The sequence below is a fragment of the Calypte anna genome, chromosome 3 (genome assembly GCF_003957555.1).
Source record: "Calypte anna isolate BGI_N300 chromosome 3, bCalAnn1_v1.p, whole genome shotgun sequence".
Classification (NCBI taxonomy): domain Eukaryota; kingdom Metazoa; phylum Chordata; class Aves; order Apodiformes; family Trochilidae; genus Calypte; species Calypte anna.
In genome coordinates, this window is record NC_044246.1 from 55,147,253 (window position 1) to 55,160,312 (window position 13,060).

General features: G+C 37.8%; 1 protein-coding gene across 4 annotated transcripts in view; it reads right to left on the reverse strand.

The window, feature by feature from the left end:
- Positions 1-2,362: 2,362 nt before the first annotated feature.
- The window catches only part of PHACTR2 (phosphatase and actin regulator 2), a 145,593-nt gene continuing 134,895 nt past the window's right edge, over positions 2,363-13,060 (reverse strand). For all 4 annotated transcript variants that reach the window (XM_008494099.2, XM_030447430.1, XM_030447428.1 and 1 more), the window contains 2 exons: positions 11,182-11,258; positions 2,363-7,932 (listed from right to left, as the gene is read on the reverse strand). In XM_008494099.2, the coding sequence (XP_008492321.1) occupies positions 7,917-7,932; positions 11,182-11,258 (93 nt within the window). In that variant the 3' untranslated portion in view covers positions 2,363-7,916. The remainder of the gene's footprint in view (positions 7,933-11,181; positions 11,259-13,060) is intronic.

Here is a 13,060-nt window from a genome sequence, read left to right on the forward strand (position 1 = left end):
GGGATTAGCAATCATAAAAATCATATTGCCTCTTTTTTTGATTCCTAAGAGTAAGTGTGTGATTGTAAATCTTTCCAGTGGATTTACAGTACGTCAAAACTGAAAATTATCAGATGTATGTGAACTGTGTATGAGAAAGTCTGTAGGATACTCCACTTAAATTCCAGATTTTAGCTAAGGCTTAAAAAGCAGTCCCACTCACTGTACTCTCCCATTGTGTTCCCTGCTGAGACACATTGCAGTTTAAACTCAGCAAAGAATCTGCAGAGGGGGATAGGGCTTAGCCCACTAACCACTTCTGTACTTAAGGAAGAACGGTCCATATTGGAGCAGTAGTACTGTCAAGGCAGCCACTTGAAAATAATGTGCTGGAAGCACACATTGCCTTAACATAATCAACAACTTGATGCCTGCAAATTTATGCTAAGATTTTTTTCTCTTAGCTCTTGCAAAGCAGAAGCTATTACACAGTAGTTAAAAAGCAGAAGTTATTGTCAGTCACTTTTTATTGTTAAAAGATCGGCAGACAAGCTGCAGACTAGGTTGAACCCTCAGTTGTGCAGATCAGTTCTGGGTAATTCTGGTGCAAATATCCTATCAATGAAATGGAAACCAGTGAAAACCACTTCCTGCTGATAAAAATAAATACAAAATTGGGAGTATAAAGTAGGTCTCTGAACCACTGTGCTACAACACAAACTGCATATTTTAAAATTAACTATCACCACTTAGAACACACCTCTGCACACCACCCACAAGAGAGCTACTAGGTGTGTTTGAAGAACTCACAAAATCCAAAGGAAGGTTTCAGGAACTTTCACCCCATTCCTATGCACAGGGACTTTGAATTCAGTCTTTGGAAACTGCTTTCCAACAAGTAACAGCTCTCTCAAGATAACTCTGTTACACATGCCCATGTACTTGTTACAGATTCAAGAAAAAAAATTCTGTAAAGATTTTCTGAACAATTTTATTGAGGTAATTTCCTTCATTTTATATATATTCATATCTATAATTCAAAGAACTAAACAGTTGTCTAAGGCACTTGGAACTGTGCACAGCAGAGTATCCTAAAGTACTGTACAACTAGGCAGCACACAATTTTTTTTTGCTTGTTAAATAAAAACACCACAAAACAAGCATAATATATGTACTGTATAAAAATGTAATACATATTCTATTTTACGATGACAATATTAGAATATAAGTATGTGTGTGTGTATAGGTATGTAGTACAGTACAGATAAAACCCCAAGAAGCATCTGTCATTCATTTTTAACAACTCCAGTTATTTACATTCACAGATATCAGCACACCTGTGTAAAACACAGTATCAGATCAGTCACTTCTTTATAGTTACCATATTCAATCACACTAACTCAAGCTGCCAAAATGCAAGTAAATGTATTCACTTTATACTTGTTATGCAAAATGCATACTGAAAAGTTGTATATTCTCATTCTCCACAGCCTCACATCTTTTGAAAGTCACTAAATATGTGGAAAGTATATTTTTAAATGCCAGCAATTCTAAGCCAGTAATGTTTCAGGTATTTATTTTTATAATTACCAATAACTTTCCAGCATGACAGACAGTGGGGAAACATCTTGAATTTTGTTTGTCTTATTTTAATTCTAAATAGACCATTTAGTGAAATTCAAACAAGTTACTTGCAGTATGATTTATTTCTCCTTTTAATCCAATTAATAAAAACAGTGAAATCTAAGAACTGACCATTCTCCATTACCTGCTGCAAAATTTAAATTCCAGTGAATTAATCTGGTATTTTCACTTCAGGTGGTTGTGGCCTGCTTATAGTATATTCATCATGTAGGAACCTCCTGGCTTTACTGGACCCTCATAAGACCCTACTGGAGCTTAACCACCCACACCCGTGTGGATGGGTTATCAGAGCCTCCTTTCTGGAGTCTTCCTTCAGAGGTGACCTTTCAGGTTTTATGGGAAGGGGTGTATGTGCAAGGATTCCTACTACTGAGCAGTAGTTTGCTGCAGCAACACACATTCTTCAACACCCCCTATTTAAGGTACAGTTGGGTCTACAAAGCACACTCTTTGAGGAATTGCTGCATGAAAAGCTGGGAAGCGATACAAACTGACTAGCCCCTGAGTGTACAGCAATGTGGTCTGCAGCATTCTTGCACCTACCTGTCCAAGATTCACAGTGTGGTTGCTAATGGAATTCTATTTCTCTTCTAGGGAAAAAAAAAAGTCTTAAGAGATACTTCAGTGGTTGAAGGCAATTAGCATGTGCCATCTCCACACCTTTCCCATCCCTACTCATGAAGTTGGATGTCCATTCGAACAAGCCATTTGTTTCAAATCACACCCACTAAAATAATCATCCAAAACACAGTATTTCTTGAATTCCAAAATTTATACAAGTTTACAAGTCAATATACCACCCAACAAAGTAGTGAAATTAAGAGAAGATATGTTCAGCAACATTTACTATAACAACGTTCAATTATGGCAAAATTTGACATAGTATTGCAAGTCTTTTTTAATATAAAGAATTAATGCTTGAACAAGAAGATGCAGAGAATGCAATTACTTTCTTTGTCCCTATCCAACGCAATATGTAGCTTCTAGAAAATAATGAAATACTGGTGAACTGCTGTATCTAGTTCATGTGAGCTCTATTTCCATTAAAATCTTGAAACAAGGTGGGAATACTGACACAGAGAAACAAGCCCTTATTATCATTAAAGTTAATAAATAGAAACCTGTCAAAACATTACAATGAAATATGCTGGTTTTACTCCGCATCTCTCTTTCTCAATAGATACACTTCCATATGGTTTGGGTTTTTTTGTGTGTTCTGAATTTTTTTTCCAGATGTCTGTTAAATGGAAGCTGTAAGCTGTTCTGAGGAATTTACCAATTTACGTGTTTTTTGTTGTTTTTTTTTTAACTTGATCCCTAAAATATTTCAATATCAACCTAATAAAAACTTTCAGAATTCTTTTGTTGTTGTTGCTGCTGTTGTTGTTCATCAAAAGCTAGGTCCCAGCAGTGACAAATTCACTGAGCTTTGTATAGTAAGAATAAAACCAGCAACAATAATGGAGCTAAATGTGGGAGCTCCTAAAGGCAGGAGGAAGGTTTATTCTGTTTTTCACCCTGAGTATGTCTTTGTTTTAGTTTACAGCAGTGGCACAGGTCCTGTATCTTGAGATACAAATAACAACAGATGGCGTGTAAGTGTTAAAAGATGCAGTTCTGGCATACCTGACAAATTTAATACAAGGGTAGGCTTTTAGCTTAGTTTACTCTATCGTTGTATCATTGACAGATGCATTAAGACAGGGGCTCTAGAATCTCCAGTCTCTAGTTAGGATGCTAGCAATGCCCAGCCAGACCTGTCCTACTGGTGCAGCCTGCCAGGCACACAGATGACAGCACGGCTCTCCCTGCCCTGGCTCTGACCCCACTGCCACCTGCAGCTGATTGGGGGTTTTAGTTGATTCCCAGGCTGCCAGAATCCATACAAGTTTTTAGTCTGTGCTGGATGGATCTTCTGTTTTATGATGCTACAAAATTGTGGCCCATGAAACAAAGTCTCTGATGTAGCTGCAGTATTATTAGTCACAGATCTGGGTTCGAAGCACCTCTGCCGGAAAAAACCCACTAATCTCTCCTGTAAGGAGGGGTCTAATTTATGTAGTATCAGGAAGACTTTCATCCCATTGCTTCATAGGTTTCATTTGGTTTTCAAGGGAAAAAAAAACAAAAAACAAAACTAAACCAAAAGTGGACATCTGATATATTTTTTACATGTCAGCACTGAGGCTGTAGGTTTCTTGAAGAGCTGGGTTCTGTGGCCAAAGCAGATGGGCCTTTCCTGCACATCACATCACATCAGAGGTCAATGAAGTCCTCCAAAGCAAGGGAAACATACACAAATGTAGGTAAATGCTAAACCCAACAACTGAATACAGACCTGTAGACATAAAAACGGCTGTGAATACTTTCAGTGGTTTTGAAGAGACACTGCTCCTGGTCCTACCTTGTTTCAAGTCACCGGTCAAAATGGTATTTAGCTGAAATAAATGTTATCATTCAGCTTAAATATTTTGTTTTGGTACTTGGATTTGACAAAATTCAGATTTATTTTTATTTGAAACAACTAATTTCACTTATAAGGACTAACATATACTAACTGAAAGAATAGAGAGATGAGTGACATTCTAGAACCATTTCAACTTGTTAGGTGAAGAAGCATCCATTATTCTGCACCCACAGCAAAATGCTGTGATGTATGATCCTACTGATAAATGTGATGTATGAGGTCATTTCAAAAACCATCACTTCAAGCTACCTGCTTTCACTCTCTGTAGATGTAGACATCTGAGTTCATATATGGCTCTATGGAACACAGCTATGCCACATTTGTCATATGTTGGGGATGACATTTAAATGATGTGTCCAACTTGATAAAAAATAACACATCAGTCCCTTTTAGCCAGGTGCACTGTACTATGCATTGCATGGAACATGCTATTTTTCTCTTTGCTATTTTTACTTTTTTTTTTTTTTTTTTTTTTTTTTTTTTTTTTTTTTAAGAATTCTTGACTCACGAGTTTCTAAGGACTTACCCTGATTTTTCCCAACAGGCAAGCAGGATCATAGACAGTTGGGTACATGACATGTTATTTCCAACAACTTGCAGACGTGAATCATCAATACAGAGGACTAGGAGATGCAGCAGAAACCAACATCAGGCAGCTCAGTAAGGTAGAGCAAACTTGCTTTACTGCACATTGTGACATACTAAAATCCTGTTATTTTTCATTCCCTGGATTACACTTTACATGTATTGTTTTTCTGCCGGCTGATATTGAAAATACAAAAATATATATGCAATTCTAAGTCTGTGTGTGGGTACAATACATACTGGATAGGCTATAGTTAATTCTGCCAGTATACTACATTTTTACATAAGTTCCAATAAAGGCGACTCTTTCTGTCCAGTTACATAAATTTGCTCAAGTAGTTTGTTGAATTGTGGGCCAAGAACACATCTGATTATTTATCATTAAAGTAATAAGAAATTACATAAGAAATCAAAGATGAGCTCAGCATCTCTATCCAGACTAATATTCCTCCTAGGAGGAGGAGGGTGGGGAAAGCCTAAAAGGTAACTCACCCACATATCCTCAGATCATAGGGCAAAACACTGCTTGAGCTATCTGAGCCAGAAGTTGTATCCTCAGCTTTGTGTTTTAACTCTTAAATCGAGAAGGTGGCACGTCTTTCCACACATGTTCCAGGCCTAGTATAAAGGAATGTCTTCTTGCAAAGTGAATTAATTCACTTCATCCTAAGAGTTTAACAAATTTTAGTTTACTTATGTGACCTATGCATAGCCTGGCATGGCTCATATAAAGTTTATACAGACTGACTTGACGTTTGTCCAAGGTATTCTGCCTGTGCAAAATCTATCTTTCTGCCATTAGTATTTTGGCTCCTTTCAACTGTTTGAAAGTGATTAAGGCAACAATGACATCCATTTAATGGCTCCACTTGTTTCCTTTGAAGTGAAATAATATGCTTTTTACTTCAAAGTCAAAATAGCAGGCTTTTATAGTATTTTGGACACACATTTCTAAATTTGGCAATAACAACAACAAGGAGTTTAAGCAGAAGAACTATTTATTAAGTGCTAGTGAAAGCTTTTAAGTTTATGCTTCAAATTCCAAAAATAAAAATTAGGATTCTAATTCTAAAAATTAATAATAATTAGGATTCTAACTGCTGACAAACCGTAACTCTAATGGCCTGATCATATTTAATGCCAAAGAATACATTTTCATTGCTTCCTTGATGTCAAAGTGGTGTTTCTATATTTATAAAATGATGGGCCTCACGGAAGCTAAACTGCTTTCTGCAAATGGAATCCTAATGCCTCTTATTGATTCCATTTAAAAAGGGAGGTGATGTTTCCTTTTCTTTGTTACAAGCATATAGATGATTCTTTTATCTGGTTGTTGATATTCTTAGGTCCATATGTCATTGGATTTTTAGAAAATGTAAGTGATACTAACAGTCATATAAATCTATCCTTTTAAAAAAATGGTTTGTCAACCTATTTAGTAGTAATAGAGGGCCAGCTGTTGGAAAGCACTCTCCTGTTACTAGAAATACACTTTACCAAGATAATCAACCCTATTTATGCAAACCTGGTCAGTAAAGAGGGAGATCTAATTATAGTCACCAAATTGCCTTCCTGCATTTAGGCAAATTACCTTTAGATGTCTAAACCATCAGTCTTCAATTTTATAAACTAAAAACATTCCACAAGAATCTATTGCAGGTTCTGAGGTAAAAATCACATCTACACAGACCTTTTATTGCCTGAAAAAGAAATACTTACACTTCATAATTAAAAACTAAACAGGGTACATAAAAGACAAAAATAAATTGTAATATGTACACACATTAGAGAGGATAAATAGCAAATATATTTTAATACTGCATTAAATGTATGCCTATGTGAATTCCAGAACCCCCCCCCCAAATGTTGTGTACATTAATTCAAAGGATAAATAAGTGCTAATATAAGACAAAGAATTTCTTAGTGTAAACAATGCCACAGGCTTTTTAATACAGCTTTGGGCCACTTTAGAAAACCATGTATTGCCTTCCACACTTAATACGACAATTTTAATAGTACTGTTATTCACATATACTATTTCAAGATAGTATAAAAATTATGAATCTAAAAAGCATTCTTCACACTGAACAAAAACAGGCTGCAGACACTCTAAGGATTTTCCACTCAGTTTTACAAGATCACTGTCTGAAGGCAAACTGATTCATCTGGGAGTTCTTCCTCAAAGCAGGGCTAAAGTCCTTAAATGTATAACATCACATTTGTAATCACTGCTCAAGTCTACTAGTAAGAGACTTTTGTGCCCAATTTCAATTCTGATTTTTGGATCCAGAGTAGCATGATGTCAAAGTTATCACCACTGCCTGCCAAAGCTAAGAAAGATAATGATCCCTCTGGTATGAATGGCAAGTGGCAGACAGCAAGGAGTGTTTCTAAAGATCAAGCATTTAATTGCATTCATAGTGTCACATGTTATTTGTCCTTTGAATGTTATGTATTTCTGAAGATTCAGAGTATGTCAACATTAAAAGCCAAAAAATATGACTTGATCTGTATGAATGTTCAATGCATTTTCTTGACGCATGCTCATTGGGATTTTAAAAAAGACAGCAGAGTTATACTAGGTCTAATTTCTGGCAACTGTATTTACTGGCACCAGAGAAAATTACAGTTCTTCACTAAAGTATTGATGACACGAGGACTTGTGGCTTCCTGTCTTCCTAAGACAGGCTGCAGCCACTAGACAAAAATACATGCTCAGTTGCTCACGCTCTCAGTTTAAAAAAAAAAAAAATTCTTCCCACTGGCCAAGTGCATCATAAAGCAGTCACATCTGCTCCACTTTTCTCTGTGGACAGACAAGCAAAGTTTCTCTTCCTCCATAATCTTAGTTCTCTCCACACTCCCCTCTCTCAATTACCCTCAGTCACAACCCTGTGCAGCAGTCTGGTGAGTTCCTGACTCTCTCAAGCAGGCTCTCAAGCAATTGACTTCAGCTCTTCCTGACTTGTGGAGCTCCCAAGTCCCCTGACTGACTTGTCTTTGTGGGCTGGCCACAGGACCACGCTCTGTCTGAACACTGAGAAACACTGCATGTAGGTTCTCCTCCTAGACAAGTAATTCGTCCACTGATGAAGAAGAGGGCCGCATCCTTCACTGTCTTCAGGGTCAGCTGCAGCACACACTCACACTCAGTCAAGTTCCAGTGCAATCTCAGGTCTTCAGGACGTAATGATTTCCCCAAAGAAAACCGTCACGTGAAATATGGGATGTGGTCAAACAGTTATGGGCGATGAAACCTGAAACGAGAGATCGTTAAAAAAAAAGTTAGAATTGTGTCATTTCAGCTGACAATGACGTTGGTCCTCATCCTGCTCTCAGAGCTCTTCACTCGAGTTGCGTGAACAGACTTATTCCTGGTTTTCTTGGTCTAAGTAGGATTAGAGCCAGCCCTATTATCCCTTGCGGTCTGCCTGTCTTCACCAGAAACCAACAGTGCTATGTCATGGCTCAGGCACTGGTGTATGTCTGTCTGTCTGTCAACACCACTAACCTCTGACTCTGGTCCCTGGCACAGGTTTGCTCAGGACACCAGTGCTCTTCCAGATGCAGCCTGGGCATGGCTCGGATTAGAACAGGCCAACAGGCAGACTGGGAATGGGGGGATGTCACCATTTTTTTGGGTGGAAGGGGAAAAAGTTAACTGTGTGAATTCAAGCTATGCCATGCCTGTTGGCCTCAGAGCTGTAGAACAGTCTTCGGTCTGTTTTGTTTACCAATATAGATTTCATATAGAATACAATTTCATCCCCTATTTGGAGACACCATTAATAAATGAGAAAAACTTTGCTAATCAATAAAACTATTTTCTGCTTTTTAAATTCTTCTGCAAAATAAAGCCAACAAAACTTTGGGAATTTTAAAGTAAGCAACAAATTTTATAGCACTGCAGATGCTTTCTTCCTAATAATAGCAGCCAACTCTGGCACGTAGAGGCCTAAATACACCTCACTGGTTTTTAGACTGGTTAACAAAGATTTGTTCATGAAGCTCTGTGACAGAATGAGGCAACAAGGAAGCTTCTTATTAAAGAAAAATACCCTAAAATAGATAATTTATTATATTATAGCATATTAAATATAAGAATCTCTTATTCTGGAATTGTTCAAATTTTATATTAAACTCGAAAAAGAAAAAACACTGATTTTCACTGTTCATGATTTACTGTAATAATTGCCAGGTGCCTTTTGGTTTATATTATCTCAGTGACCATCCATGAAAAGAACTAAAAGATTAGTAATACCTCCTCTGGCCAGAGACTTTTGTCCATTATTTTCTCAAAACTTCTCAATCCAAATGTAGTGGTGAACTACGTAATTTTTAATGAAAGGTCCCAGAGGAAACTAAATCTCTTTTTATTTTCAAAATTGCAATTGACTTAAAACATCTGCATCTAATTCTGCTCTTAATTAGTTTTTTCTAGTGTTACTCTGCTGACTTCTGTGCAGTGGCTCCACATGACTGGTGAAAAAAAGAACAGGGTGGAGAGGGAACAGAAAGAGCCTGATTTCCCTCAGCTCATGATCCTTCCAGGACTGCATAGCATCATTGCCTGTATTTATCACAATTTGGCTGTGCCTAATTTTTACTCCATTTTTCAAGGTGGTCCTCAGAATGATCAAACCCCCAATTTTTAACTAGCTTTTCACTCCACTGGATCCATGAGATTTTTGATTCGTCTTTCAAGAATCCAACTGTGATCAGATTGAACTGTTTTCAATTCTTGCAAAAAAAACCCTGATTCTTTTTGTATGACTCATCTGGATTTATGCTTCCATATTGCAATGTAACTCAAAAAATGTAACAATGTAAGCAAGGAGTTGCATTCCATCTCTCTCAGCATACAGACAGCTTTCTATTCTTGGACATTTGGTCATTTCTATTCTTGGTCATCCTTTTCTCCCTCAGGATGCCGATTTTTGAAAAAGTAGCATTTTTATATATTCAGAAGATGATATACTAACTTCTACCTGAAGAGCAAATGACCTTAGAAGCCAAATGAAAACACACAGTTCATGTTTTGAAGAGGAAATTTTATAATAGTCAGAATGAGATACTACATTAAAATCCTGCCTCCTGGTTCACCTTCTGGCTTAGGTTTGCTGCCTGTAAAACTGGTCTGATTTTTTTTAAAACTTATTATTCGTGATATATCTATACTGAAGTGATTTTACAGTATTATAAAAAAAATCCATGTTCCTGTGAGAAAAAAAAATCAATGAGGCTGTGAAAACAAGCACCAGGCAATGCCAGAAATCATCCAACACCCATCTCCCGTTGTGAATTCTTCTTGTGACACTCTCTTTAATAAGAGGATTTACATTACCTTGCTCAGATAATGGGGTAGGACTTTTTGCATGGATGTATTGTGAGAGGACAAGAGGCAATGGTTTAAAACTTGAAGAGTGCAAATTTATGCTGGACATTAGGAAAAAATTATTTCCTGTGAGGGTGGAAAATCCTGAAATGCTGGAACAGGTTGCCCAGGGAGTTTGTGGCAGCCCCATCCTTGGAAGTGTTCAAAGCCAGGTTGGATGGGGCTTGGAGCAACCTGGTCTAGTGGGAGGGGTCCCTGCCCTCGCAGGCGGGTTGGAACTGGATGATCTTTAAGGTCCCTTCCAACCCAAACCATTCTACAATTCAATGAAACAGTAGCAGGGACCCAAGACGGGATCAAGTATTGGGCGACTGCTTTCCTGTGAATTAACTTTGTGGAAGTAAAGACAATAATATTATGTATGCAATGTCAGCTGACCCTAAGAGTTAAGTTTTCCTTGCTGGTGGTGATTTTCAGTTTTTCTAACTTCAAAAAAATATGAACAGATGCCATGGGGATGGCAGAAAATGCCTCCCTCGCCCTAGGATAACTCAGCCAAATTTGAAGTCCTGTTAAAAACTGTAGACACTTCAGAGCTCTTTAAATAATAATGCTTCAGACAACATCTTAGTATTATCCAAAGCAGAGAATTAAACAAATCCAGATTAACACAGTAGAAGTAGCAAACAAGTAATGCTAGAATTTGTCTTGTTCTCCAGAACCCGTTGACAGGAGCCTATGTGACCCTTAGGAAGCTCCCAAAAAAACCACTAGTGAGCTTTTCTCAAGTTCAACACATCATCTTGGTTTTATTTACCAAATGCATTTACAAAAATGTGTATTTTCTTCCAGACAAGGACATCCCTTTTTTTTGTGCTTGAGGGCTGTTAACTTTGTTTGTGAGAAACACTGAGTCTTTTCAAAGAATTATTTTTTAGATTTCAGAAAAAAATCTTTTTTTCATGTAGCAATTGATTCACTGCAAGTGACCTTCACTGCCATATCAACTATTGAACTTCAGGGGTGGCACTGGGAATACTGAGAATCCCACCAGCATGAGTGGTGGGGTTCAGGTGGGGTTCAAGGATCCATGACACAACTGCAGAGGTTTTGCTGAGCATTGCTGTCATATTAATTTCTCCAATTTATGTAAGAAGAGGGATTCACCCACCTGGTAAATTGTCGACTTTCTTCATGTACTTCCATTTCTGTGCTTTTAAATTCATTCAGTTCTTTCCGTATTGCTGCCTAATAAACAATAATGACAGATGCAAGCATAAAAAAATCTGAACCTTATTGAAAGTAGTGTCTGAGAGGAACCTGGCCCTCCCCATGCAGGTTTCCTTGTAGTTCCCGTTTTCCAGTCTCCCTTACTATAATCCACAGCTCTCATACATTTGTCATCACCAACATGAATGTCTTTTTAAAATTAAGGCTATTTGGAGCAGTAATACCCTACAAAGAAGCTGAAAACAGAACCGGTCTTCCCTCCTCCTCTACCCCCCCCCAAAAAAAAAAAAAAATATTGCACATGCTACAAACAAAACAGGGCAAAAGATATGCAACCCATCAGGGAGAGGATCTCCAGGCATAGCCCCAGGGAGCTGTGAGTCAGGCTGCCTGTGCAGGCACTGTACACACAGCAGGGGCCTTGTAGCTCCCCAGCGGGAGAGGACTTCAGGAATGCAAAATGAAGAGCATTTTTTTTTTAAGTGGGAGTTAGTCACTTGGCTTGATTAGCTTTATGTAAAATTACACGAAATATGTGGACATTTCAGGCTGGTGCTTTAAGTTGGCAGATGATAAAGAACATCAGAAACTCAGTGCATTTTGCAAATGCCTTATTGCTATAAGGATGATAAGCAATTTCCTTCATCAAGTAGTAAGTATGATTTCTGAAATATTCTAATGTATACTACAAGGGTTTCTGTGCCATACACTTTTCTACCTTCATTGTGAAATGAAATGACAGTTTTTAATTACTCACCCTTTTCTTCCACCATTTTAAATAAAAGCAGTATCATTTCATTAATCCCTAAAGAAGGCTCATCTGGTGTGCATGCCTTTCAATGCAGAATAGACAAGCAGCATGCTGAAATTATAGCACTAGCAGACTGTGGTCTCATAAATGAGAAACTTCATTTTAAGCAGAGGATTGTGCTGTTTAGCGACAACAGCATGCTTACTGAAGCTTGCTGTAATAACTGGGAAAGAGAAAGCTATTTCTGAGCACTTTATCAGCAGCCAAAAAAAACCCCCCGAAACAGCAAAGCACCAGCTCCATAATATCATTACCATCCACAATTTTCTGCTGCCACTGGAAGTAGAAAAATTACTTCTCTGGGAAAAGAGGGCAAGGCAGTTTCCAAGAAACCCTGGGTCTTTGCCTTTCTGCTGTGGCCAACAAATATGGGGATCACAGAACCATCCTCGGACACCTTTTCATTACAAAATTTATTGAGATTAAAGACTGCTACCCTAAAGTAGGTAGGAAGTTCCAGTTTGTCCTAGTGCAGTTTACTGTGGTTGGACCAAGGTGGAGGTGCTGGGTGGTCTAACCTCCCACAGAGTATGTGAAGACTAGAGAATGCTCAGTACCTCCCAGAACCAACATCTACAAACACTTTGGGGTTTATTTTTGTCTCTGCCATGACTTGATATGAGATTCTCCTTTCATTGTCATGTCATATTGGCATTAATATTAAAATACAAGCTGATAATAAAATCTGTGCTTCACAGTCCTTAGCTAAAACAGTGGATTCTTATACATATCACTTTTCATGCTAAACACATCTCATAGACTTTTCATAAAGTTGGTTCAGACACTGTGCTAAAAGGACCAGCACTTTTTGATATGTAGATTCTACAGCTTTCCTTTTATGAAGTGGTATAGGAGTCAAATGGAAGAGTACTTCATAGTAAACTTTAAGTGCTCTGTTTTTCGAAACAGGATCATGGACTCATTTATTTCATCTTTTATTATAGAATCACAGAAGCATGGTTGGAAAAGACCCTTTTGCAGAAGAACTATTAGCTGCAGCATGCTGGGG